At 42.5% G+C, this 27,544-nt stretch overlaps 2 protein-coding genes across 3 annotated transcripts; one reads left to right on the top strand and one right to left on the bottom strand.

The window, feature by feature from the left end:
- CNOT8 (CCR4-NOT transcription complex subunit 8) lies at window positions 1–8,055 on the top strand. Of its 2 annotated transcripts, XM_014948283.1 has the most exons (7): window positions 1–45; window positions 835–1,034; window positions 2,633–2,826; window positions 4,276–4,437; window positions 5,262–5,406; window positions 6,286–6,396; window positions 6,724–8,054. In XM_014948283.1, the coding sequence occupies exons 2-7, from the start codon at window positions 918–920 to the stop codon at window positions 6,871–6,873; spliced, it is 879 nt and encodes a 292-aa protein (XP_014803769.1). In that variant the 5' UTR covers window positions 1–45; window positions 835–917; the 3' UTR covers window positions 6,874–8,054. The 2 variants fall into 2 exon arrangements, with proteins under 2 accessions (XP_014803769.1, XP_014803770.1); XM_014948284.1 differs by lacking the exons at window positions 1–45; window positions 835–1,034 and adding an exon at window positions 1,856–1,984 and having other exon boundaries at window positions 6,724–8,055.
- A 1,240-nt stretch (window positions 8,056–9,295) lies between these two features.
- On the bottom strand, window positions 9,296–27,438 carry GEMIN5 (gem nuclear organelle associated protein 5). Its single transcript, XM_014948065.1, has 28 exons — window positions 27,271–27,438; window positions 26,873–27,027; window positions 25,330–25,511; window positions 24,286–24,437; window positions 23,937–24,065; window positions 23,614–23,746; window positions 23,156–23,315; window positions 22,648–22,860; window positions 21,935–22,020; window positions 21,422–21,516; window positions 21,083–21,219; window positions 20,657–20,730; window positions 20,068–20,249; window positions 19,776–19,915; window positions 19,163–19,334; window positions 18,752–18,979; window positions 18,133–18,246; window positions 17,486–17,614; window positions 16,805–16,900; window positions 16,415–16,552; window positions 15,715–15,862; window positions 15,481–15,600; window positions 13,994–14,204; window positions 13,125–13,382; window positions 12,297–12,459; window positions 11,109–11,685; window positions 10,587–10,683; window positions 9,296–9,936 (listed from the first exon to the last, which is right to left on the bottom strand). The coding sequence occupies exons 1-28, from the start codon at window positions 27,419–27,421 to the stop codon at window positions 9,733–9,735; spliced, it is 4,644 nt and encodes a 1,547-aa protein (XP_014803551.1). The 5' UTR covers window positions 27,422–27,438; the 3' UTR covers window positions 9,296–9,732.
- Between the last annotated feature and the right edge of the window lie 106 nt (window positions 27,439–27,544).

Raw genomic sequence — 27,544 nt, 5'->3', positions numbered from 1 at the left:
AACGAGAACGGTCCCGCCCAGTCCGGCCCAGCGGCGCGCGAGCAGGTGGGGGCGGGTCGGCCCCGGGCGCTGAGGGGACGGCGGCCTCCCCCGTGCTCCCTCACAGGGGTGGGCCGCGACCGGGGGCGGCGGGAGGGGCCCTGAGGGCGCGGGGCTGTTGTCGGCGGGTCGAGGGAGCCGGGGACCCCCCCCCTTCGTGTTGGGCTGAGGGAGCCGGGACACCCCCAGCCCGTGCTGGGCCAACCGGTGGCCGTTGGGGAGTCCCCGGGTGCGGGATCGCGCAGGGCTTGGCCGTTGGTGAGGGGCGGGGGGGAGAAAGAGGGGTTGGTTTTGCCGGTGGTGGTGTAAGAAACGGTAAACGAGCGGTGTTTTATCTGAGGGACAGCGCTGCTGGAAGCGGCGTTACCAGAAACTGAAGTTCAGTGTTTCCCGAATTACGTCAGAGGAGCTCGAGTCTATAAATGCAGTCTGTGGAGCGTTCTGCTGCTGTTTTTAAAAGCTGTTGTAATATTTGAAAAGTATTAAACGTGAGGGTTCCTCGCTTGTGCATCTTGTGCCCGAAGTTCGAGAAAACAGACAGGGAGAATGACTTTTTGTGAATAGCCGGACTGTTAACTCTTTGTCCACTCCTGTATCCTGAACGGATGCTCTAGATTTTCTTGTTCAGCGTGTTTACAGGAAGTGATAAAAGCAAGAAAAAAAACCTTGGTGTAAACTTTAAATGAGCTATTTGAATCCGAAAATGGAAGCGTGACTGACTCTGCCAGAGCGTTCATTCTTAATATATAGATCTTTCTTCATATAAATTACTATTTATTTATCTGTTTAATGCAGCACACTGATAAGGTCGCACAGCTCGCAGTTCTACGCTCTCATCTGAATTCAGCGTCAGCTGCCTTTACTGTGGTCTCTGCAAGATGCCAGCAGCCCTTGCAGAGAACAGCCAGGTTATCTGTGAAGTATGGGCCAACAATCTGGAAGAAGAGATGAGGAAAATTCGAGAGATTGTTCTAAGTTACAGCTACATTGCCATGGTAAGTATTTTGTACTTGACCTAATTGCCTTAGTCAGGGGATTTTTGGGGGAAGGGGAACAAGTTGTTTCTTGAGAAAGGAATGATTTCTCCCTGTTCCTGTGCAAAGGCCGGAAGCCAGGAGTTAAGTGCTGGAAAATTAGGAAGCTGTTCAGTAGAAGGTTTCCAGAATTTAACACAAGTAATACTGAGTATGGGTTGAGTAGAAGATGAGGAAGAGAGAGACCATCTAAAAACATGAATTCATTTAATATTTACCTATTCAGCATGTATTAGTTTATGCCACAGAAGATGAAACAGGTCAGTGTAAAACCGGGTTTAAATCCTCAGTTTTCCTCCAGTGTATTTGTCCTTTGAATGTTTCTCTTTTTGATTATGAAAGATGCTGCAGTGTTGTAGGACAAAAGACCTGCAAGTGGCAACTACTCAGCTGGGCTGCCTCCTTTTTCAGGGAGTCGGATGTTGATTCTTACAGTAGAAAAATATTTTCACTGTAGATATGATAATGTGTTCAGAAAGCTTTGTTTAAGATGACTGGAATCTCCCCCAGGTGGGAGGAATCTCTTACTGCTTTTATAAGTCTGTATCTGCTTGGCAGGAGCCCGTTAGTTGTATAAATAGCTCATTTTAGTTATGATACTGTAAGTTATGCTGACTTTGCTTGGGAACTCTAAACTTCAAGATATGATAAGTCTTTAATAAAAGCGTGGCCTAAAAGCACATGCCCATGCAAAGTGTGTGGTATTTCAGTGTAGTGAATATGATTTTTTTTTTTTTTTGTTATCATATGTCAGTGGAAAAAGCTTCTATTTGCTCTCATTGGAAGTGTGCTTATGACCTGTTTTGGTGGCTCTGCAGTAAGAGTGGACACAAAAAGATCTTGGGCAAGGGAGGAATTTTGTCAGACACACAGCGCTGGATTCTTCATGAAAGTTTTTTGCGTCTGCTGTGGTCAGTATGTGACCTAGTCTGAGAGTAAAAATAGTCTAGAAGTTTGGGTTTCAGCAAAGATAGAACGCAGTCGTTGGCCAAATAAAATATTGTCTGTGCACTAGGTGGTTGCTCTGCTGTTAAGGTCTTTTTTGATTGGCAAGAATTTTCATTATTGTAGGCATTGGCTGTTCTTCAAAAAAAGTGAAGGTTATCACAATCTGGACTATAGAATGAAGATGGTCAGAGTGCTAAATTTAACTTCTGTTTAAAGCATGAAAGAACATTGAATAAATAAATAAAAGTCCATTTTAGTAGATTTAGGGAAAATGAGAGAGTTAGTCCTTTGCGAGAGAAAGAGGTTTAGATTGTACAATAGTGCATATTGGATGACTTTATAAGTTTGGGTTTTTTTGAGTAAAACGAAACTTCAAGAAAGGACACCTGAGATAAATGAATAAATATAATAACAAATTGTGTAGGTTTTTTTAGTGTCTGACTTGTAGCAGTTTAAAACCTGTCTGAATATGGAAAAGGGGAGAAAGTAAGTGATTTTTACAGAAGAATTCACAGAATGCCATACAGAGAACTGAGTAGACTCCTAATAGAGTGATAATAATGACTTTTAGTAAAGAAAGTGGTGAAAAATGATTTTTCCCTCTCTCCTAGGACACAGAGTTTCCTGGAGTTGTTGTAAGGCCAATTGGTGAATTCCGCAGTTCCATAGACTATCAGTATCAGCTCCTTCGGTGTAACGTTGACCTCCTGAAAATTATCCAACTGGGCCTGACTTTCACAAATGAGAAAGGAGAATATCCTTCCGGCATCAACACCTGGCAGTTTAACTTCAAATTCAACCTTACGTGAGTCTCTTGAACTAGGGAATAATCACCTACTTTATTCTGCTGAAGTGGTGCTTTCCTTTGTCTGTAAGTTCATCATCAGTGGCTGGTTCTGAGCAATAAAAAAATAGATTCTAACACAGATTATGTGGGAACCTATTTTAGCATGACCGGAGTTTGCAGTATTTCTGGAAGTCAAAGCCATGCTAAAATCCTAGCTTTAATACCCTTTCCCGTTTTAAATAGCCTACCCCCAATAACTGTGTGTTCCTTAAGCTTCTTTTCTGCAAAAATGTCATAGTCCTAAATTTTATACATTACATATTTATAAAAATCCATCTCTTTCTGCTTAAAATAAATGGATGTGCTGTTGTCAGGAAAAAGGAAAATACCTCTTTACAGATCCATGCTGTAATATAAACTGGGGTCTGAAAAAATTGGTGGAATTGTCACACCTGTTCAGGAGGATGAATCTTGTTAAATGGAGCGTGGCAGTTGTTCTTGTCAGCTCCATGCTGCAATATCCTGGATTGCAGTTGAAACAAGTTTCATTATCTCTTCCCCTGTAATTGTAAAGGCAAACTCAGCGTAATTACCAATAAAGCTGGAAATAAAGAGAGAGTTTATCTGGCAACATCAGACATTTATAGGAAATCAATCGGTATTTTTATGGAACTGTCATTGGAAAACACTACAAAAATTCATAGCCAGTATGTGCAGACCATACAGTTCTTGAACCCAAAAGTTGCAATATTTACTTCCACAACTTTATGAACCTCTGAAAAATATTAAAATCAGAGTGAAGTGGTTTTCACAGTGTGATCACTTCATTTGACTCAATTATTGTATTTGGCATGAAGTTTGATCTGTGTGTTGACATGTCTTTCCATTCCCCCCACCCTTTAATGAAACAGACTGGTGTAGAAGTCAGGTTCCTGCTCATCTCTCCACCAAGGGTATCATCACTCACCCCTGCCCACCTTCCTTAGTCAAGTATTACGCAATTTTGTTTACTCCCAGAGATGGAGCTGGAGATGATGATATGGTGGTATGTGCTGTGAAGTGAAAGACAAAAATGTAGCCAGGAATGATGCTCAGTGCTTCAGAGTTGTGTGTCATCCTACTTGGGAGACCTCCCCTTTTCTCCGTGCTCCCATTTGTGGTACTTCCGTTCTTCTTGCAGAAGTGACATTTTTCAAAATGTCATTCAGTTCCATGGAGGTGGATTCTTTGGAATTTGCACCACCAACAGAGTTATTAACTAATTATGATTGCAGAATAGCTCGTTACAGATGTGGGAGGCTGCAATTGTGGTATTTAAAGTATTTGAATTTTCTAGAGAGACAAATGTGGAACCTAGAGATAGCCTACTTGTCACTCCAGTTTTTTAAACACCGTGTGGGGGGAATTTTTCTAAAATGAGCCTGACTTTGTTAGTACCTTGAGTGCAAAGCTGCTTTTCTTCTTCAGGGAGGACATGTACTCTCAGGATTCCATAGACCTCCTTGCCAGCTCTGGGCTGCAGTTCCAGAAGCACGAAGAAGAAGGGATCGATACCCTGCATTTCGCCGAGTTGCTTATGACATCTGGGGTCGTCCTTAGCGACAGTGTGAAATGGCTGTCCTTCCACAGGTAGGTCTGAGATGGTCACTGCTGTGAAGCCAGACATCTCGTTTTGGTTGAAATACTGCTGCGTTTGTCCATGGGGACTGACACAGATTTTAAGGAGAAGAATTAGTAGCTCTGCAGTTCTTAAGCTTAAAGATGCAAGGGCCAAATTTAAGAAGGAAGGACACTTGGCACTTCATTTTGTACTAGCACTTACTGTGATCTGTTTTGTGTCTGTGTTGTTTGCAAATCCTTTCACTGTTACAGTCTTCCTCTATGGAAGAAGTTATTAACGAGTTGAAATGTGATTTCTGCACTTACTAACTTGTGTGCATTGTAAAATAAGTTTTTGTTTCTTTTTCCTTACGCTGTTGGTGGTGTTCTCAACTTCCATCTTCTGTTCCTGTACAGGAGGAAATCTGTGTAGTTGTCTTTCTTGTAGCATTTCAAGAAATGATTACAAAGCCTCTGGTCCTTGATACCATCATAAGTGAAAGGACTTGAGGGAGGAGGAGGTGGCTGCAACAGATACTTACAGGGGTTCCTGCTTTTCCATATTGCCCATAGCTACAGAAACTTGGGAGTGTTGGGAAGAAAATTATGTTCTTCCCAATGGCTTAGCTGTTCACGAGAGGTTAGCAGAAGCACCCAGGGAGCATTCAAAGTCCTATGTTGACATAGATGATCAGGATGAATTCTGGCTCTGATCCAGAGGAGTTCTGTGAAAGTCAGAAAATGTTGAGATTTGAAAGCTACAGCATAAAAAAACTCTTGTGAAAAATGAGATATGAGTATTGACCAAGTATAGGTGTTTCCTGCTTATCTGGTCTCTGTGTTTTTGTTTTCAGTGGTTATGACTTTGGCTACATGGTGAAGCTGCTGACAGATTCCAGGTTACCAGAAGAGGAACATGAATTTTTCCATATCTTGAACCTTTTCTTCCCATCTATCTATGATGTAAAGTACTTAATGAAGAGCTGCAAAAACCTCAAGGTACGTTTATCTCCCCAGAAAGCAAGCGATGAATGGGCACCAACACTGTAAATGTACAATGAAACAAGTGACAGAACTGCTGCATGTATCAGGCCTTAAAACTGGAACGTGTAAAAGCTAGGACTCACACATAAGCACCTATGACTAATAGGTATCTAATCAATACTATGAATGGGCACCAACACTGTAAATGTACAATAAAACAAGTTACAGAATTGCTGCATATATCAAGCCTTAAAACTGGAAGGTGTAAAAGCTAGGAGTCACACATAAGCACCTATGACTAATAATCAATACTGCCTCCCTGGTGTTAGACTTATCAATATGTGTATTATATAGGGGATGTTGCCATAACCTTCCGGTTTGTGTATCAGTAATTTTAAAAGCTAATTATAATTCATATCTTCCCTATGTGAGGTGGGGTATTTCTTCTTACACGAACTATTACATGACTTGAATAACTGGTAGACGCTCAGAGGGTTGAAAGTAATTTATCTACTGAATCACAGCCTTGTTTGAGGAAAGGGAGGGAAAGGTCCAGCATTTGTAACCTATGAGTGTACCCACAGTCATCTCAAGTATCTGCTGCAGGAAAACAAGGTAGCTAAACTTGAGAAGAGTACTTATGTATTATTGAACAATATTTACCAGTTTCACTCACAGCTGGTGTGTGTGTTTACTGCTGGATTTATCCATGTTTGCATCGATTCATCCTAGCCAGTGTTTGCTCTCACATTTTGGACAAGTGTGGCAATTTTGGTATTTTATCCATGTTTGCATCGATTCATCCTAGCTAGTGTTTGCTCTCACGTTTTGGAGAAGTGTGGTAAATTTTGGTACGAGAGAGATCTTCCAAAATAAAATCTGTTCTCTTTGCAGGGTGGCCTTCAAGAAGTGGCCGATCAGCTGGATTTGCAGCGAATTGGACGACAACACCAGGCAGGATCAGACTCTCTTCTCACGGGAATGGCATTCTTCAGAATGAAGGAGGTACTGCTCTATTCTTTCTGGTTCTTCTTTCTCCAGGTCCTATCCATAAATGTCATCATGCACAACATGTTTTTCATTTGTTTTGGGATTTGGGTTTTTTTTTTTAAGCCTTGTGGCCTTCACACTTCAAACTGTCAATAATAGGAATTGTTGATACTGGCACAGACTTCTGTTTACTCCTCTTTCATGTGTTTATTTTAATTTGTGTGCTGCATCATAGAGGTGGCTGACTTCAAATGAGCTGTTTAATTAACACGGGGTGCTTTCTGATTTAGAGGCACAATTAAACAAGACCTGTTTCTTTGCCTTTTTTTTTTTAATCTGCAGTTGTTTTTTGAGGATACAATTGATGATGCAAAGTATTGTGGGCGGTTGTATGGCCTTGGCACAGGAGTGGCTCAGAAACAAAATGAAGATGTGGACTCAGCCCAGGAGAAAATGAGCATTTTGGCTATTATCAACAACATGCAGCCCTGATAAGCGGCACCCCTCAGCAGAACATGGTTACCATATTGGCAGCTGCTGTCCTCAACCATTTTCCCCTAATAATGTCTCAAACAACAGGCATCTACAGTACACAGCCTGCAGAAGGTCTGCAGTTTTACTGAAGAGCTGCATCTTCATTTGAAACCCAGAAGAAGAGTTGACTGAATTCCTAATGCCAGCATTTGTGGTTTGCCATCTTTTTAATACCAAGGGCAAAAGACAGAACTTACTGTGTATACCTCTGTTTTTTTTCCTCTTTATACTGTACAGACTCTGCAAGGAAGACTTAATGGTGGAATATTCAGTAGAGCTAAACGTCTGGAAATCCAGTGAAAACGGACACAGACATGCACACAACTTTGTAAATTGTGCTTTATAAAGCTTATTTTAAAACTTCTGCATGTTGTGAGGGTGACTGCTTCACCTCATGTTTTGCTTATTTTATCTTTGTGTAGTCTGTGGAAATTGCTCCCTTTGATCACTGCAGAGGTTTGGGAATGGATGACATTAAAAATGATCCTTGCAGCTAAAATATTCAGAGATTTGCTTTAACAACAGCGGGAATGGATATTACAGGTGCTGATTTGATCAGCTCTCCATAGTTTCTAATTCTGTATGGTACAGGTTTGACTCATACTGAGCCTCAGCTTAGTTCTTATGGCTATTAAACTGTTCTGGAAATAGATTGAGAGCCTTTGCTCGAGGAACTTTTGACAGGGGATTGGACCAATATTCTTCACTTCAGTCATCTTCAGTTTAACTTACAAATGTTGTTCTTCTCATTGCAACACAAGTTCAGCAGAGGGATAAGTATTTGTTCCTTTTCTCCAGCCCCTAATTTTACTATATACTTAACAACGAAACAGCTCCATTTCTCTTCATTATAAACATCTGAGAAAAAGGATGGAAGAACAACTTGGGCTTCTGACTTTTTTAAAAATGAGCTATTCTATATATTTTTTTTTTAACAGCTCCATAATGACATTTCTTAAAAAACAAAACAAGAAACCCAAGCCATGGGTTTGGACATGGCAAACTTAAAATTTTAAGACTTGCATTTTAAACACCCTTTAACAATCCATTATTAGGAGTTGAGGTTTAGAGCTGGTATTTAAAATGCTTGTAAATACTACTTGTTTTTAATTTTTGTAAAATAAATTTTTTTAAACCAGGCCTTGTTTTGGATTTTCCATCAAGCCTTTGGAATCTGAATTTGAGTAATACATGCTCAAAGGGAAGATGCTGAAGTTTCTTTCTTCTTTTATCGTTGATGTGCTACTGGGGTAGTTCTTAATTTGAGCTGATTGTACAGTAGCTGATGAAAGTTGAGCTTAAAATCTCTTTGGGTGACTTGTATTCTCTTTCTGCTAGATTCATCCCTTAAAGTGAGTACTTATCCTGTGTGAAGTTTTCCTGCTTTATCTAGACTAGAGTTATTAAGTACAGAAGGGCTGTTTGGTTGAGCATTAGCTCCCCCTCCTGGTTTCAAGCACTTTGGACAGAATTCAGCAAGTTGTGGCAAGTTTACCAGGTTAACACCCCTACAGAAGGATCATCTTTCAGTATAACCCTGGGCTTTCACCTAAAGCTCTTCAAGTTGTTCTGATGCTTCACTTACCTTGGAGCAGGAAATTTATATCCTGCAGGTCTGCATTTTGGCTGGAAGAATCTGAAACAGCTCCTAATCTAAAAACATCCATGTTTCCTACTTTCTATATCCTGCAGGTCTGCATTTTGGCTGGAAAAATCTGAAACAGCTCCTAAATCTAAAAAAATCCATGCTTCCTACTTTTTATTCTTAAAACAATAATCATTATTGTACTTACCAACTTTGTAAATTCATGACTCCCCCTATCCTACCATGGAGCTTTCTGCTGCATTTCAGAATGTGCTTCTAGAAATTGCTAAGAAAGATAGCTGTTATGTTCCTCAAGACTTTTGAGCCTTGCTCTTTTCTTGTGAAGAGTTAATTTTTCTGTCAAGACAGGGAATACCTTTAGGTTAAGGTGTAAGACTTGTCAAAATATTGCATGTTTAAGCCTCCAGAATCTAGGATTGCTTTTGGCATTTCTAGAAAAGCAGCTTTTTCTAGAGAACGTGGTGGTAACTCAAATTTACCATCACTATAGCAAAAAAGCAGTTTGTTCAGCCACAGATACTGCCAAAAGCAGGGACTGCCAGTTTTCTTGACCTGGAGAAATCCCTTCTCTCTTGTTAATCGTGCTGGAATCCCTTTTATGTTGTACAGGTGGCTTCACCACACAAAGCTCAGTCGCAGTACACACTTGTTTTATCTACCAAGTTTGACTGACATAGTATCATCTTTAACAAAAAAAACCAAAACTAACCAGGCTTATTTTTAACGCATTTACCCTTAATTGGTACTGATTATATCCATCAAATCAAACGCCAGTTCATGGTGGCATAAGACTTTATTTAAAGGAGGGAAAATAAACTCACAATGCTTTTAAGAACAATACGGGATTAAGGATCAGTTTGCTTACAGAAACCATTATTTTTCCTGAGGGCAGCTGCTGTTCCTCCTCTGCTGAAAGACTGACAGAGCTGCTCAAAACTGCTTCTCTCGCATGCAAATTCTGAGAGCTTTCACTGGCATAACTTCCAACAAATAAAAAAAAAACCAACCTATACAAAAATCCTGTATACAGTTCAAGGCCACAACCTACTTACTGCTTTTCCATTTTCTAGTGCATGTCCCTTAGTAGTGATAGTTGATGCCCACAAGTAAGTCCGTACATAAACCTGATTTTTTTGTAGTTTTATCCAAAATGGTAGTTTTCAATAACCGTGGCCATCCAAACATGACTTGAAGAAAGAACAGCCTTGGTGTTACGTAGCTGTAGGCAGCTCAAGGGGAGAGGATTTGGTCTCAGAATGTGATGTCAAGAACCTCCTGCCAGCCTTTTTGTAAATACCAGCGCTGCCGTGTTTCCTGAGGAGATCCAATGCCTGTTGGTGTAGATCAGGAGGGCACTGGGATCCAGTGTGGAGGAGCACAAGGCAGCACTCCAGCACGTCGGGGAACGGGAAGACCTGCAATAAAAGAACACAAGGTAATGTCTACTCTTTCATTTTTAATTGTTCAGCTACAACCTATTCAGGCAGCCAGCTCTCTAAAGACACTGCTTTACAGTATCTTTGGAATAGTCACGAATCAGATGCATTTTTTCCTCTTCTTCCAGTGCATCAGCTCATGTTTAACCAAATTTGCCTCATCTTGTACAATCACTGTGCTTACCTTTAGTTATATTATAGGCTAAAGACCAGAGGGGATGAGATACACTAGGAAACATCATTTTCAAACATGTGATGTGTAGTTTCTACAGTTCCTAACCTATAAAGGTCATTTTATACCTGAAGTTCCTGATTTCACTGTTTATCAGAGCTGGTTTTATAATTTTAAGTAGCAAAGGATTACTTTTAAAATGCATGGGAGACATTCACACAGCGTATCCCATTGAGTTCTCCCATGCTTGACCTGCACTCTCCCACTGCACGGAGAAAGTTATGCCTCAAACAAAAATATCACCCTGACACCATGTGCCAGTTCTCTCTCAAAACTGCCACAGGATCACCAAGAAGTCACTGTTCCTTACTTTCTGTATAAAAGGGACTCTGATGAGGCTGCCCTTACAAAAAGACACTCTTTTTTCAGAACTGCAATGCCCCTTCTGAAAACTTACCTTTAAATTGTCTGGAAATTCTGCTAGTTTCTGCTTCGCTTTGAGAAGCTGCTTTGTTAGCTCAGGGAGCGTAATTGGTTCCTTTACTTCATCTTTACTGTCAAGAAAAGAGGAGGTCTCATGAGTAACTGTTTTGCTTAAGTGACTGCATGGGCTCCCTCCTGTACAGGGAGCACAGGAGAGAGTTGGGCAGGTGTTAACAAGCTCTTGCTCAGTCTTGCCAAAGGCCCAAACAACTGTTCAACAAAAAGACAGAGCTCTTAGATCACCCTTGTCCTTTTCATTATCCTCCCCTGTTTATTCACCGTACCAGCCCCCTGTGTATCAGGAAGTTACTCAGCTGTAGTAAGTTTATGCACGTGGTAGTTCAGCCCCAGGGAAACACAAGGCTTTTGAGCTTTATGTTGAAGTGTCCCTGGGTGACAAGCTTGACATTAGAGGCAAAACCAAGAAATTTGCTGCACAAACACACACAAAAAAAGCGACGCTTTTCAATCCATTTGCTCATGTTCTAAAGCTTACCAATTCATCTGGTTGCTGTCAGAGCACGGTTTGTCTGATTCAGTCTCTGAATTCTGCTGCAGGCTGCTTTCCTGGGTGCTTCCGTTTGTGTTTTCCTGGAGACTGTTCCTCTGCTGCTGATGCTGGCGGATCATATCAGCTAAAATCTGCTGGACCTCAGCTATATCTCTCTGGGTGTTCTGTAGAGCAGCAATCTCTTCTGAAAGCAGCACTTTGCAGCCATTCAGTTTTGTTTGGCTCTCTGCCACATCAACCGAGCTAGTTCTCGAGTCACTTTCTGTCTCACACCTACGAGCTTCATTTGTGTTGCAGAGGTTTTCATCCATCCCAACTGCAGTTTGATCAGGAGTTTCTTCAGAGGAAGACTGACCTGAAATGTAACTCTTTTCCAGAGCTGTCTGCTCACTGGGATGCAGCACTGGATCCAAAACAGCCTTTTGCAAGCTGAGGGAGTCTGTGGGTGTGTTCCACCAGAGGTCATACAGCAGTCCGTAAGCCACAAAGCTCTCTAAACTTCTGCAAGCGTCCGTGCTCTGAGAATTTGTACCGTCCAGTTTGTGTCTCAGGTTATCACAGCCTAATAATGAAAAAAAAGGATTACAAATAGTTCACAGAGATTTCCAAGAAAAAGACCAGAAGGGCTACCCTGGAGACCCAAACCAGAGATATATTGAGATGCTGGCAGTGGTGCAGAAAGCAGAAAAGCAAAGGCAGACATCTTTGGCATCTTTTTAAACACAATATTCTGTTCTAGCCAGCATGAGACTGCATCTTCTCATCATCTACAGCAAACTTCCTTGGTCCCGAGCAGCACATCAAGATATTCATATGATCAAGAGCCGCAAAATAAAGCACATTGTACTCTGCAGAGAATGAAGGGAAGGGCTGGTTGGAGTTATTTGGAACTATGAGATGAACACGGCTTTCCAATGGCCTCATCTCCTTATAGAACAGAGTTTGCTCAGGTTCTTATGTCCCCCATACCAGCTGCTGAGCTTCCTTACAGTCAGGAATTTTGATTGCCCAACAGCCCTTGCACTAGCGAAATTCCAGTTTTCCACATACATAGGTACGTCTTGCTCCTTCCAAACATTATTATGCCTAGTAATATTAATTGCTGCACACCTGTGATTACAAGGAAGGTGCCCCTATCTGTCAGTGCCGGGAGATATCCAAGAAGAGACTTACCTTCAGGAAGGATGATACTGCAAATCTCTTGCATCAGAGTGAAATTACCAGCATCATAACTGCGGGTCACAGCTCCAAGAATACTTTTCACTGCCTCATCCCAGGTAGCAGTCTGATAGCTCAGGGCTGCAAGGGTCAGGTCATGGGAGATGTGGAAAAGCACCTACAGGAAGCATCAGAGAAAACAATTACACAATTAGAAGTTTTACTGCAACATATGAATTACTCACAGCTTATGACCATTGTGGAAGAGCCCAAAAGCAGATGACTTCACCAAAAGCTATTTTAAAAACAGAGCAATTTGCATATCTCCTTCGTGCAGGAGATGGAGCACTTTTACATTACTTATGACTGTAAAATCAGCAGCTGTGCTTGTGTGTGTCTCACTAAACAGATGAGAAGCAGGAGCACACCAAAGGTTCAGTGACTCGCTGTGCTCAGAGAGAAGAGCTGCAGGATCACCGGTCTATGAACACACCATCTGAGCTCCAGGATATTTTTACAAGCAGCCCTGCCTCCCGTAACAGTTCCACAAAACCCCTTGAAATCACTGCTGAGACTACTCAGCTGTGCCAATCGCTCTCATCCAGCACCTCTCTGTGATCTCAGTGCTCATCACTGGCACCGTATGCGGCTTCTTAACCCTGCACATAAACAAATGCAGAAACAAACTGGTGGCAACGCAAGTGGTCCCAGCTCCCAGACTGTAACCTCATCCTGCAGACACCAGTCCTTTGGGAATGGCTGGCACAGCACCACAAAGTGGCTGTGTTTTACTGTGTATGCCATAGTAAGACGTAGTGCATACACAGATCTAAATTCATTTACCTGCTTTGGGTGTGCATTGCTGGTAGAAGGAGGATGCTCAATACTGCGCAGCTGCTCCCGCGCACGTGTGGCGTGGTCTGTGGTGTCCATGCCCAATTCTTTCTGCCACACTTGTATCACCATGTCAAAAAATGAGGCCTCTCTGTTCAGCTCCCAGCTGTGGTAACAGGGAGGCACGGGGCTCTTTCGGTCACAGGGATTTCTTTCACTAAGGCACTTGCAAAGCAGTTCGTTAAGGCAGAAAACAAGTCTTTGTCCCTTTAACAAGAAAAAAAAAAAGAGCACTGAGCTGCTTCTGTAAGAAAAACAATCCCTTACTGACCACAGCAGGTAGACAAATTTAAGAACATCATGGCTAGTAGCAGCTTGCTTGTGACAGACTGTTTCACAACTGCAGCTACCGAAGAACAATGCTGATACATTGTCAGGTCAGAAGGAAACCTCAGAACAAGCCAAGCCAGCCTTCTGCTGCTCAGGCCGCATGAAAATGAATTTCTGGATTCAGCCTGCAGCAGATGGACTTACAGTTAACTCATTTGTTCCTTTAACATAAACAGTGAACAATATCCTTCACTTCTTTCTTCTTATGATCAGTATTACATACTTAAAAATATAATCCCACTTCTCTCAACTACCTGTAATATAACTAACAGGCACAGAGCCTACGTGCCTCCCCACCACGGGTCCTTTCCCTCTGCAAAGGCACATGCTTTTTCATAGGGTCATTGCAATAAACTTCTAGAACAGTATTTTGAGGCAAAAACAGCTCAAAGGTCTACCCGTGGACTGTTAACATATGGGATGTGGTGCCGAGTTAATCTGGAGAGAGGCAATGCTAAAGAAAGCAGAAAGGAAACGACCAGACTCACAAATAAAGTTTTATGTTGCTGAAGGACTTCCTGAGCTCCCACCCAGTTCCTGGACAACAGCAGGTCTTGGGCACATCTGAAAGACAAACTTGCTGACAACTCCTCCTCTCCAGATATCAATGCAAGCTCCGCGGCAGTTTTAAGGGATGTCACATCCCCTTTTTTTGCCAACACCTTCACTGCATCATAGGGTGAGGAGGCCCCCAAGTAACTGAAAAGAGATAAAAAGCAAATTGACTTGATTAGTACTAAAACACCATTTTCAAATTGTAATGCAACACAATAGCACAAACATACAAGTGAAGATAAAGCTGTGTTTTCCACAGGTTCTCAGTGCTCTCATTGCCTTGCTTTACCAAAGCTTACTATGGAGATATGGCACATGATCTGGTGCAAAGCTACAAAGGGCAAGTTACACAGCCTTGACTGAATCTGGTGAATCTGGACTGAAACCCCTGGTGGTGTGTATACCACACACAGCTTGGATGAGAAACAGAAATAAATACATTCAAGAGAGAGACGTTATACGCAGTAGTTTATCCATACTGCATGTCTCTTGATTTCATCTGAATCCTTCCATCAACGTGAACACCCTCAAAAATGCCAGAACTGCAATAAGCATCAAGCAAAGGACACTATTCCAGCCAAAATACTTCAAGCGCCATTAGTAATTTTAGCAGTCACAAATTTGAAGCACTCTAGTTGGAGGAGGATAATCCAGTAATTAGGATATTAGCTAAGGCCTCAAGAAACTGAACTGCTGCACTGCAAAGCACATGATCTGGTGCAAAGCTACAAAGGGCAAGTTACACAGCCTTGACTGAATCTGGTGAATCTGGACTGAAACCCCTGGTGGTGTGTATACCACACACAGCTTGGATGAGAAACAGAAATAAATACATTCAAGAGAGAGACGTTATACGCAGTAGTTTATCCATACTGCATGTCTCTTGATTTCATCTGAATCCTTCCATCAACGTGAACACCCTCAAAAATGCCAGAACTGCAATAAGCATCAAGCAAAGGACACTATTCCAGCCAAAATACTTCAAGCGCCATTAGTAATTTTAGCAGTCACAAATTTGAAGCACTCTAGTTGGAGGAGGATAATCCAGTAATTAGGATATTAGCTAAGGCCTCAAGAAATTCAGGATGAACTGCTGCATTGCTCATTTCCAGTGGAAAGGTTGGAAACATCAGAGTCTTTTCATACACATCCTCATCTTAGTCCTGCTAGACTAGTTTTCAAGGATTTCCAGTAATGTCTATGGAAAGAGATGGCGCTACTGTGGTACGGCATTTGGACCTTCTGCTCTGAACTGCCCTCTGGAGCTTGTAGAGGGACCCTGGAGAGATTGGGCTCACAATGTGCCTCAGACAAGTAATGACCAGACAGACCAGTTAACAGATTTCAGCTGCTTCAAAACAGAGAACCATCCTTGTTTCAGGCATGGAACCAATTCTGTCTTCTTCCCAGTAACACTCACCATTTGGCGGCCATGGAATAATGACCATCTTTCTCTAACAGAGCTGCCCAGCTGGTGTAGAGATCCTTCAGAATTGGATCTTCTGGACGCAACCTGGCCTTAGCAATTACAATTGCTTCCCTAATGTGAAACCAGACAGAAAAGTTAATTGACCGTGTACAAAAAGTGAACCAGAATGTCCAGTCTACACCACTAGACGACAAGAGCAAATCCTAAACATAAATATACAGCAACCTGTAAAAATGGTTCACTTTCAGGAGCTCGACAGCCTCATACACTTTATGGATGGACAAGAGATGGGAGGCAGCCTTCACATACTGCTCCTGAAAACACAGCTGCTTTGCAAAGGCTTCTACTGTCCAAACCCAGGCCTGGTATCCAACTGCAAAACAGAAAGCAAAAGAGAGGCAAAGTTTTAAAACTGGAAGAATTCCTGTGGGATGACATCATCACTGGTTTCTTCAACATGTGCCTCTTCTCTGCCCCAGATTAGTTTCTTGTTTCTTAACAATGCTAATACAAAAATCATTGAGGCAATGAAACAGGGCAAAGCTAGGACCCGAACATGACTGTAGGACTTCACTATCTGTAAAATAACTTAGAAGCATAATTTAAGCCAACAGCACGCCAAAAGGACTGCTGCACATTATAAAGTACCAACTTAGTGCTTGGAAGGATGGGCCTGCTCCTTCAAAAGGTCCCAAAGGAAACATGCTCTATTTCCTGCTATCCCAACCTAAGGGTACTTGTGGAAACATCGGGGCCTTTGTCATAAATAGGACATATTTTGTGTTCGATTTTTGTTATCAGACAGTTAAAGAAGCAACTTCATTCCTGTCTGGAACAATCATGAATTTCCAACTCAGAAAAACCAGAATGAGGCCACCCTTGGCAGCTAATTCCATTTGTGTGTGTGTTACCAGCACAAACATACCCATGGGTGACATTGCTACCAGCTGGTCTGTGAGCTCTCCCCTCTCAGCAGCTGCCTGGAGGACACCCTTCATATCTCCTTTCCACAACATGAGCTGCTGAAAGAGCTCTGGATGCCCGTTCTCCAAGTGATGTTTTCCTGTTGGAAGCAAACACATTTCCTATCAGCACGAGTGCAGTAGCATTATTTGCCATAGTAAACTAACTTGGCAAAAGTGAGATTATTCAAGGTTAATAACCTTGCATTAAGGTTGCAAAAAGACCTGCATTCTTTATCTTACACTTTAATCCACAGCAAAGAAAATCCAAGTGTTTTTCCCAATTTGTTTTCTCCTTGAACGTAACAGTTACAATGAACATATTGTCAAAGTGGATTCATTATTCCACTTACCTTCCACATCAATCATCTTGTGCAGAGAAGCCCTGTCCATGAACAGCCCCAGGTGGACGCGATCCTTGAGGTCAGAGGACACATCTTCATTATTATCTACACCAGATAAAAAGAATGATTATTTCAGATTTGGTACCACACTGGGAACTGGGACCTGCCAAGTCACCGTATCACTCCATTGCGCTCAACTGCTGGCAAAGACTTAAATCTTCCAGTTTCTTTTCTGTGTAGCAGATTTAATAATTTGCAGATGAACACATAGGACTTACATCTAAGTTTGATTAGAAGGATCATGTTTGTGCAGAACATTTATTCTAAATCAAGTGTATCACCTTCCTTTGCATTCTCTAAAGAACAAGACTTTTGAATACAAACATCTCCCTCTTGTGTTTTTTTCTCCTGCCCATATTATACATCTGAAGATGAAAAACACTTTGCATGTAGGCAGACAATTCTACCCTATCTCCACAGCACCTGTCTCAAAACCTGTCTGGAGTGGCTACAGAGTGCAGAAACACTGCAAGAGCAGTTAGATAAGAGACCACAACTAGTCACACACTTTCATAAAGGTAAGGATTTTAAAAAAGTAATGCTCAGTGGTTAAACTCAAGTCCCTGGACACATGCTTCTGAATACTTTAGAGCACCCACCCTCTTAAGTATTTTAGCTTTAGACTGATACCTTTGGTTTTCAGACATGTACCCAGCCTCAAACAGTCCTGATGCAATTCTTCTTTTGATCTGTGATCCATGGATGTGCTGAAGGGGAGAATAGAACGGGGCTTCCTCTTCTTCAGAGAGGCATCGGAAGCTGAAAAATCAGACACGTTTTAGCTACTGCTGCACTGTTCCAAGAGTCTCCTCCAGCAGAACTCTCCCAACGTATTCCAAAAGCTCCTCTTCCTCACATAAGAAAAGAAAAAACAGATGCTCAAGTGCCACGTGCATCTGTTGTGACAACTCTGACTTTTCAATACTGATCACATTGCATATTAATCTGCCCATCTTGCCTGGAATGAACTACCGACTAAAGGCAGTATCTAAGTCCACATTAAACAACTACTTAATTAATGTAACAAGAAGGAATGAAATGAAACTAGCAACTAAAAGGCAACATCTAAGCCCACATTAAACAACTACACAATTAACCTAGCAAGAAGGGTAAATAGAAGAAGCAGAAACTTAAAACATTTAAGGCACTTCAAAAAGCACGCTCTTCTTTCTCTGGCACTTATCTGGTGTCACATTAGGAAGGGAAACTACAGCCAAACAGAAGCCTAGAACTCAGCCTTGATGCAGGACTGTTAGAAGTCCCCAAAACATACTAACTTGGTTTCTCTTTAGGTGGATCCTTTCTCACAGGAGCAGCTTTCTGGGTCACAGGTGGCTTCGGCCAGCTGAATGAAGAATAATCATATGCAGATGAAGATGTATCCTTGGACACTGTTAAGTGATAAAAAAGGAAAAACAATACATGGAAAAGCCCATAGCAGAATACTTGTCATATTCACATTCTATTACATTGATTTTTAAATATACATTGACCAAGCTTTGCTTTGCCATAGAAATTAATAGTTTTTTAGGGAAAGGAAATATTAAGAAGTCATTACAGAACTGTTAGAAAGCTAAATAGGATGTCAACAGGCACTAACAAAAGTCTACCAGTGATATAAGATTTATCACCAGAAGGTGACACCGATCAAAAATCACAGTTTCAAGCCAAATACAGTAGCGTTGTTCATTAGGCTGGAATCTTACTACTTAAAGACAGGTAGCCTTAAACTAGTTTAGAAAATTATGAAGGGCATTCCTGAACTGTATTTCATTCAAGTGGACTATTTGAGTAAAACCATATTATGAGAAAATCTGCATGAAAATATTAAACTTGGTGATGTGCTGAGCGCTGAACAGTCTGGGAACCATTGAACTAAAATGATTTGGTTATTACCAGTCACGGAGACTTTATCAGGCAGCTCTGCCCCCGGAGCTTCTTTTTCTCCTTCATGGTCCGACGTTCCGTTTTCCTCCAGCAGCATTTCCTTCCCACTCTCATCTCCATTCACAGCATCACTTAGATCCTGCTTGCCAGGACTCTTTCCTATGGGCTTTTTTTTCTTCTTGGTTTTGACTTTTGGTTGCATACTTCTTTTTTTTTCCAATTCTATACTCTTTTTGCCTGTAGAAGGTTGCAAAAGTTACCCTGATATTATCTGTAGAGATTTTTAGCTTATTCCTGAAGAGGTAGCAGGCAGATTTGGAATTCAGCATAAGAACTTATGCTGAATTTCAATGAGGCAACCCTCCATTCCCCAGCTCCAACATCATCTTCAGAAATGATCTCCTGTTTGGATATACTTACCCTGAGGAGGCCGTGTGTGCTCCTGCTTTGAGATCTGCCATTTGTGAACAGAAAAATCATCTGCTCCTGTATAAACAGAATCTGAATCCACTGGTGACCACTGGACACTCAGCAGCCGGCCCTGGTGCCCTCGGTAGTTGCAGAGTGGCTCCTCCTTCATAACATCCCATACCTTATAAACAAGAAAGAAATCCAATTACTCAGAAAGTTTCATCTTCCCCTAATATTCTGCATTTTCTCTTCAGTTATTTGCATTTGCAGGAGCTTCCCTTTTAGGGCGTTTGCACATGTATTTCAAATACCAACGCACAAATGGAGAAAATTCAGGGCTTCATTTGTTTGCAACGATACATTTGCATAACATCCTTCTTTTTTAAGGATCCAAAAGTGTCAATATTAAAACAAATCAACTTGTAAGTTGCAAAAATGTAGGGAATCGTGTATATAAGGTATCTAGAACCTGGAGATGGTTACCAAGGGTAAATATACAGCACTTCAGCAGTTCAACTCACAAAAGCAGCTTTGCTGTTTACTCAGCTTGGTTCTAAAAGACTCTGAAATGGACGATTTGAAACTAAAAGACACATATCTCTGTGTGGCTGTGGAGCAATACCTGTGCAGTACCATCATAGCAAGCAGATACCAATCTTCCCTCGTGGTGGGGGCTCCAAGAAAGACTTGTGATTTTAGCCGTGTGCCCAGCCAGAGTTCGAAAAGGCTCCGTTATTGTCAAAGGACCTTCTGAAGTGTTTTCTGAAAGAAAAAAAGAAAAGGATCACGTATGGCCAGCAAGACAAACCATGAGTAAAACAACACAAGGTGCCAAGAATTGGAATATAATCGACAAACCATGAGTAAAACAACACAAGGTGCCAAGAATTGGAATATAATCCGCAAACCATTACCTACAACGCTCTTCAGATTATGCACATAAATAGTGGCGTTGATTGAGCCTGAAGCTATCAAGTAACTCAGATCTGGCTGGCTCCCGTGCTCATGATGCCAACGAATAGCGTTAATCAGCTTGTGATGTTGCTGGATAGTGCAGAGCAACTTCAAGTTTGGTGCCTGAAATATTTCAATTGACCTGAAATGCAAGAACCAAAGTGTAAGTATTCCAGTAGGCAGCAAAAATGGGGATTTTTTTTTTTTTTTTGTTATCCTGCATGAACAGAGATATAGAACATGAAACAGAGTAGCTAAATGAGTTCTTCTTTTCTGGATTCAACTCAAACCCTCAGTTAGTACTTCAGCAAAAGTGCATTTAAACCATGAGTGGATCCCTGAAAAATAATTCAGCACAATAATGTGGATTCTTCAAGCCAAGAGCAGCTAAAACAATAACAGCAAGGAATGCTGTATTATCACAATTCAAATACATCAACAGTGAAAGAACAGAGACAAATCAGGGCAAGAAAAAGTACTTTTGCTTCACTACAGTGGTTCTTATCAAGATGAGCACAGATACCACCTTCACCTACAAGTGAAACATACCCATCTTCATTGCCAAGAGCCAAGAGTTTGCCATCTGGTTTCCAGCTGATCTCTGTACGTGCAGGCAGTTTGTGCTGTAGAGAGAGGACACAACTATTACCAAAAACTCTTAAATCTGCATCGCATACGTTCAGCAGAGAAAGACTGGAAAGTGGGCAGAGTTGCAACTAGTCTGCAAAGTGAAAGTCACAAAAGGGTCCCTTGCTTTTGTACCAGCGACATAAGCTGGAGCAATTAAGAAAGGTGGAATGAATTGATGCAAGACCCAGTGATTATTTTTATCGGTTCAGTGAAATGTCTCAAAGGAAGCTTTAAAACCAGACTCTATACTTATGATGGCAAAATCAGAAACCTACAACTACAAGGCCATAGAAACTATGACATGGTTACCACAAACCCATAAAAAAACCTCAAAATCATACTCACTTTGATTGAATTAGTGTCTCGGATGACTTTGTTGATGTCATTTGCTTCTCCATTAAGCTTCCAGGGGTTGTGTTGAAAAACAATACCTTCTCCAGCACAACTATATAAAGTTACAGAGGGCTGTTCTCCTTCTCCTTCTATCCAACAGAGAAAAAAAAAAAAAGCTAAATATACTGTGTTCTTCACTGGTCTTTCCAGAAGCAATCACTCCCACTATACATCAAAGCATTATTTTAAAAGGCTATATACACACTTCAATTGCCTGTGACCCAGGAGCAAGACATTCTCACAATACAGTCCTGTGAAAGGACCTCTGGTTTCTACCAATAGAAGACTCACCAGAAGACAAAGGAGGAGTTGGAGGCCCCCAGGCTAACGTGTACACAGTCTTCTTGTGGTAGGTACTGGAGATCTGAGGTGGCTTATTCTTAGCGCTGGGTGGGAAGAGAAGGAAGCAGGGGCAGCCAGATTTCAGCAAGGGGAAAAAAAATAATTAAAAGCAACATATTTCCAGTGGTGAAAACAGACACAATGTGCTATAACAGGCTAAAGCAATGGCTCAATCAAGGCTTCTTTAACTTCTCCTGTAAGACACTACTAAAAACATAACAAAACTGTCCTGATGTACCTGCATGTTGCTCTGAACATGTCTTTCTGGCTAAAGTTTTCCCTGACTGGTGTCCTCCCACAGATGATCTCTAGTCATGCAATTTGAGTTAATTACCTTGGAAGCTAATTTAATCCTAGTCTTGTCTAACAGTAAAGATATACCTCAGGTAAGACCACACCACCTACGCGTTGTAACGCACCAGCAAGATCTGACACTAATGAATTTCAAAGTTACTTTCTTACCTGCTGGAAAAGGTGTCAAATATGCCAACTTTTCCATCATCTGTTCCAAAAGCCAAGCAGCCTTCCTTAGTTGGATGCCAGGATAACTGCAAGCAAAATAAAAAGAGATCCATAATGACACAAACTATGGCCACTTTATTTCTAATAAAACAAAGGAAAACATTGAAGCTGATGAGTAAGCACCATCCCTTATACCCACCCTTCCAACTACAGCCACTCGATTTGATCACTCCACTTTGAGTATCAAAGGCTTTCCAGGCTTTCCATACCCGCTATTGTGGCATAAGATAAAAGGGACTAAAATACTATTTAACATCTACGTAATAACATAGAAATGGAAAATATGGTAGGATGGTGAGAAAACTTTGGTGTGAACAAGAATAACTCCCATGTTTTACTGCTGCCAGCAATTTTACCAGGCAGTAGCCTCTCGCCAACCGCTGGTCAAACTCAAACTGAATACATGCCAGTTGGCTTTTGTGCATGTCAAACTTCCCAGCAGAGCAAAGGAAACCATGGATGAAGCAAGGAAGGATCACAAAGGAGGTTTGCTGACAGATTCTAAAATGTATTGTATACCAAAAAAATCAAGTACAACAACAAATCAAGAACAACTTGGCTTTATATATTTCCAGTTGGGAAAAGCTTTCTTCAGAGTGAAAGAAAAATATGGACTGAAAAAGAGAAGAGACAAGGGGAAAAAGCACACTTACTGCTGTAACTTTGGACTTTATGCTTTGCCAGAAGGTTTTAACATCATAAATATTGTTCATGGACAAAGTGTTCCACACCCGGATCATGCTGTCTCCAACACCAATGGCAAGACAGCCTGTGTCCACGGGGGAGAAGGCAAGACTATACACAAATCCCCCAAGAGAAGGCATAGTCCAGCTACAATCCAGAGTTGACAGGTCCCAGCACTTCACCTGAAGAATATTTAAGGAACAAGGAATGGTTATATGTAGAGTGACTAATATGACAAGAAAAAACAAAGCATGAGGGAGATGAACAATCAAGGGCTCAAATTCAAGGCTTGACACAGATTGTGATCTGCACCCAGAGGACTACATGTCACAGCAGGGCTGCAATAGTTGGAATGTTATAAAATGCTGGAATTAACCCACTTTAAAAGAAAATTTGTGGCCCTAAAAGGGGTAGCTGCACTCAGTCAAATTGTATAAGTAAAGCTATTTTTACGCTAATTTTGTAAATGGTTCTTACATCTCTGTCCATTGAAATGGAAAAAAGGAGCTCTTTGTCTTGATGCTTCACAGAACTCAGATTGAACACAATCCGGGAGTGATTTTGTCCTTCTGAAGATCCAAGAAGAGTCCACTTGCGTTTTCCAGATTGGGTCAAATCCCACAGCAGCAATTCTCCTCTGCAAAATTTAAAGGGTGTACTTCACTGTTCGCTTCAAAATAATAATATAGGCTAAATAGAGACTATATTACATGTGCAAGAGTCATACAGCAAGACACACATCCACTACATGTGCCTATACATACACACAAACACCACCCTACAAATACAAACCATATCCATAGTTAACCACATTGAAAAGTGACATGTCACTATTCCTGGGAAGGAAAGGGGTGTCCAAGTTTCCCACCCAGTTCTTCCTTAGCTATTAATCTGCAGTTACTGGTGGGACCCAGGCTGCTGTGTGCCTGACTTACCCAAAAGAGCTGGATACAATTTCTGTGGGACGACCAGAAGGCCAGTGAAGAGTCAGCCAAATGCGCTCTTTAACAGCAGGATCAACGGCTCCACCTCTTCTCTTAGTGGGTGGCAACTTCAAAGTCATTACACCTATGGAAGGAAAAAGGATCACCTAGACCTAGTACATCAAAGTTCTCTGAGAGATAAAGAAGTCCTGAGAATCTGAAGCTTTAAGTATGCTCCCCATGCTTTAAACTATCAAGTTAGCAAATGAAGGCTGCAGTTAGAGAAGAACTTTTCCACCACACTCTCATTATCTCCCACTATTAATTTTACTTACTTCTGCCTCTAGTACAGCTCCATACTCGTACGGTCTGATCTTTGCTTCCTGAAGCCAAGTAACAGCCTTTCTTCGTGGTCGTGTCTTGTGTCAGCTCCCCATTTGGAACTTTGCCCTCCTCTGAAGGAGCTACCGAATACCATTGAAATCATGTTATTATGCTTTAAAATTCAAAGCTTTATAAAAATTAACTGAAAATATATTGATTTGTATCAAAACGTACTTTATTGAACTTACCAGTTGCTTTTGCTTAGCTACTGACTGAATTTCTATAAGGAATTCAATTCTCTAGGAGGACATTTACATGAACTCCAAATCACTTCACAAACTATTAATCACTTCCACGTACCTTGGAGCTCCTCTTGCCAAGCAGATAACTTTTCTTCACCCGGCACAGGGCACCAGGCCAGACAATGTATCTCATCGTCATGGCCTCTCAGCCGATGAAGCACTTCTCTCTTCCTGCTGATATCAATTATAACCACCATGCCATCCTTGTAGCTACAAACAAGAGATTTAAATTAATGAAGAAATCCTTGGAACCTTGTGGAATAGTATCTGAGTTGATTTCCAAGCTCTCTACCAGGATCACTATCACTGTATTACAGACAAAGAAGCCAAATCACAAGCAGCAATGGGACTCCAGTATAGCACTGGTGTACCTGCACCTGTCTCTTCAAGAAGTGCAACCAGTATATTTGGTTTCAAGAATCACAGCAATTCATTACTAGTACAGCCACAAGAGTGGATTTTATACAAGGAAAACTTTTCCCTTTAACACAAAGGCAAATTACTCTTGTTCCTTCCCTCCTCTTGGGTTCATTCTCCTTCGAGAGAACAGTATCATTGAGTCTAAAGGGCTTTCATGTTCCTGCTCTGGTCCATGTAGCCTTGGGTGTCTAAAGGAGTGGAATTGCAGTGGTTGACAAAGGCCTAGAAAAACTAAAAAACTCTATTCCAATGAAGTAACCTATAATGAAACAAACACCAGTGAAGTCTAATTAAAAAATAACAGTTTAGAGAATGTTCAGGGATGCAAACCAAACCTGGACCCTTACATTGCTATGGATTTCAATGTCTTTCAGGTCTACCAAATCTAAACGTTATTTCTAAATTGCTGTATACCAGAAGCAAAAAACAGCCATCAAAATCTCTGAAAAATAACCTTGTAAGTGTGTAGCAAAAATTCACAATATCAAACCAAACCTGGACCCTTACATTGCTATGTCTTTCAGGTCTACCAAATCTAAACATTATTTCTAAATTGCTGTATACCAGAAGCAAAAAACAGCCATCAAAACCTCTGAAAAATAACCTTACAAGTGTGTAGCAAAAATTCACAATAAGGTTCTTGCAGAAGACAAACGGAAAGCAAAACATAATGAATATTTACCCAATTGCCACCAGGTTTTCATGGTGAGGAGAACAAGTGAGACAAAAAATTGTCCGAGGCTCTGGGAAGAACTGCTGGCTGTCACTTCTGTTGTGCCAGTAACAAACAATTACACCTTTTTCATCACCGGATACAATCAGATCTTTCACAAGAGGTGACCAGTGCAACGCTGAGATCGCATTCTGAAGAAAAAGAATTGAATAGATTTAAAGCTGTTTTATCACCATCTAACAGAGGAAAACAGGCAGAAGATAATCTGTGAGTACTCCCCAGCATTGGCTGGGTTTGTTCAAGAGGGTTCAGTTCTTCTGGGCTTTGGCACAATTGATGTACTGGCCAATTCAGTGTCCTGAGTGACAGTAACTGTTCAAATGTATGTTCTCAGTCTGTCCTGTGTGTGACAAGAACTTGCTGAAAGTTATGGGATTGAGTGCACCCTCAGCAAGTTTGTGGACAACATCAAGTTGAGTGCTGTGGTTGACATTGCTGGGGGATGGGATGCCATCCAGAGGGACCTGGACAGGCTTGAGAAGAGGGCCTATGTGAACCTCATGAGGTTGCCAAAGTAACCCCTGGTAGCAATACAGGCTGGGGGATGAAGGGATTGAGAGCAGCCCCGAGGAGAAGGACTTGGGGGTACTGCTGGATAAAAAGCTAGATATGAGCCGACAATGTGCACCCACAGCCCATAAAGTCAACCATATGCTGGGAAGCATCAAAAGAAGTTGGCCAGCAAGTCAAGCCCCCTCTGCTCTGTGGAAGTCACCACCTGGAGTCCTGCATCCAGCTCTGGAGCCCTCAGCACAGGAGAGACCTGTTGGAGCGGGTCCAGAGGAGGGTGCAAAAATGATTAGAAGGATGGAGCACCTCTCCTATGAGGACAGGCTGAGAGACTTAGGGTTTCTCAGCCTGGAGAAGAGAAAGCTCCAGGGAGACCTTATTGCGGCCCTTCAATACTTAAAGGGGGCCTACAGGAAAGATGGGGATGATTTTTTAGCAGGGCCTGTTGTGACAGGACAAGGGGTAATGGCTTTAAACCAAAAGAGGGAAGACTTAGACTAGACATAAGGAAGAATTTTTTTTACAATGAGGGTGGTGAAGCACTGGAACATGTTGCCTAGAGAGGCAGTAGGTGCTCCATCCCTGGAAACATCCAAGGTCAGGTTGGACAGGACTCCGAGCAACCAGATCAGAGGGGGGTTGGAGTAGATAATCTTTAAAGGTTCCTTCCAACCCAAACTATCCTATGATTCTATGAAAACATTTGAAGAAGCGAGCTGGGTTAAGTGGCAACTCCACCCTCCCTTACTGAGGCTCTGATGGTAACCAACAGCTCCTTCAGGTGATGTAACCACGCTGCAGCCCCAGGGCTGGAGCCAAAAGCCGCCCAGAAGCATTCAACGCTTTTAATTTCACCGGGTTTGGAACTCACCTGTGTTAAAGGAACACCACCCTGGCTTTGAGTGCAAAGCCTACCAAACCCAACCCCAGCCCACCCAGCAGTGGTGCAGGCTGTATAGTGTCCCACCGGAGGAACCCCCACCTGGTGCAGGCTGTACTCGGCCACCGGAGCCAGGGTCTCCGTGTCCCAAATCTGGACGCTCCCGTCGTCGGAACTGCTGGCGCAGAGGTTGCTCTGCCCCGGGCAGTGGCAAAAGGCGAACCCGGAGATCCTGTCCGTGTGCCCGATGAGCTCTCCTGCAGGACAGAAAGAGGCCGCAATGGGACCCCGGTGGGCGCACGGTCCCTTCCCAAACCCACCCCCGCCGTCCCCACCGGGGCTCCCGCTGCCTCCCCGACCCCCAGGACTCCCCTGCCTAAGCGGCTCCCGGCGGAGGGGCGGCCCCACGGGGCCGGTGCGCCCCTATAAAAGGCCAGGGGAGGGAGCGAAGGCCTCCGGCGGGTCCGGGGTCCCGGGCAAAAAGCGGGTCGTGCCGGTACCGTAAAAGGCGGGTGCGCCGCCGCCGCCGACATCCAACAGGCAGACGCGGTGCCTCGCCGCGAAGCCGAAGAGGCGGCCATCGCTGCTGGTGTCGCTGCAGCGGCTGCTGTACCAGTTGGGCGAGGCGGGCAGCACCCTCCCCGCCACCATCGCCCCGGGCCGCTCCTCTCCGCCCCGCGCTCCCCGCCAAGCCGCCGCGGGCGCTGCTGCCAAGCGCCGCGCACGCCGTCGCAAACCGCCGCAAACCGCGCCCCTCGCTGCGCCTGCGCCGAG

Source organism: Calidris pugnax, unplaced genomic scaffold (genome assembly GCF_001431845.1).
Source record: "Calidris pugnax isolate Ruff unplaced genomic scaffold, ASM143184v1 scaffold27, whole genome shotgun sequence".
Taxonomy (NCBI): domain Eukaryota; kingdom Metazoa; phylum Chordata; class Aves; order Charadriiformes; family Scolopacidae; genus Calidris; species Calidris pugnax.
Note: the sequence above shows the minus strand (reverse complement) of the source record. Positions and strands in the feature narration are given on the sequence as shown.

Excerpts from the sequence above, each read along its gene's own strand:
- GEMIN5 (XM_014948065.1), bottom strand. The coding sequence starts at position 27,421 with ATGGTGGCGGGGAGGGTGCTGCCCGCCTCGCCCAACTGGTACAGCAGC. Across the intron at positions 23,316-23,613 it reads ATTGTATCCAGCTCTTTTGG|AGGAGAATTGCTGCTGTGGG; the intron begins GTAAGTCAGGCA and ends TAAATTTTGCAG. Across the intron at positions 15,863-16,414 it reads GGTAGCAATGTCACCCATGG|TTGGATACCAGGCCTGGGTT; the intron begins GTATGTTTGTGC and ends TCTGTTTTGCAG.
- CNOT8 (XM_014948283.1), top strand. The coding sequence starts at position 918 with ATGCCAGCAGCCCTTGCAGAGAACAGCCAGGTTATCTGTGAAGTATGG. Across the intron at positions 1,035-2,632 it reads GTTACAGCTACATTGCCATG|GACACAGAGTTTCCTGGAGT; the intron begins GTAAGTATTTTG and ends CCTCTCTCCTAG. Across the intron at positions 4,438-5,261 it reads AAATGGCTGTCCTTCCACAG|TGGTTATGACTTTGGCTACA; the intron begins GTAGGTCTGAGA and ends TTTTGTTTTCAG.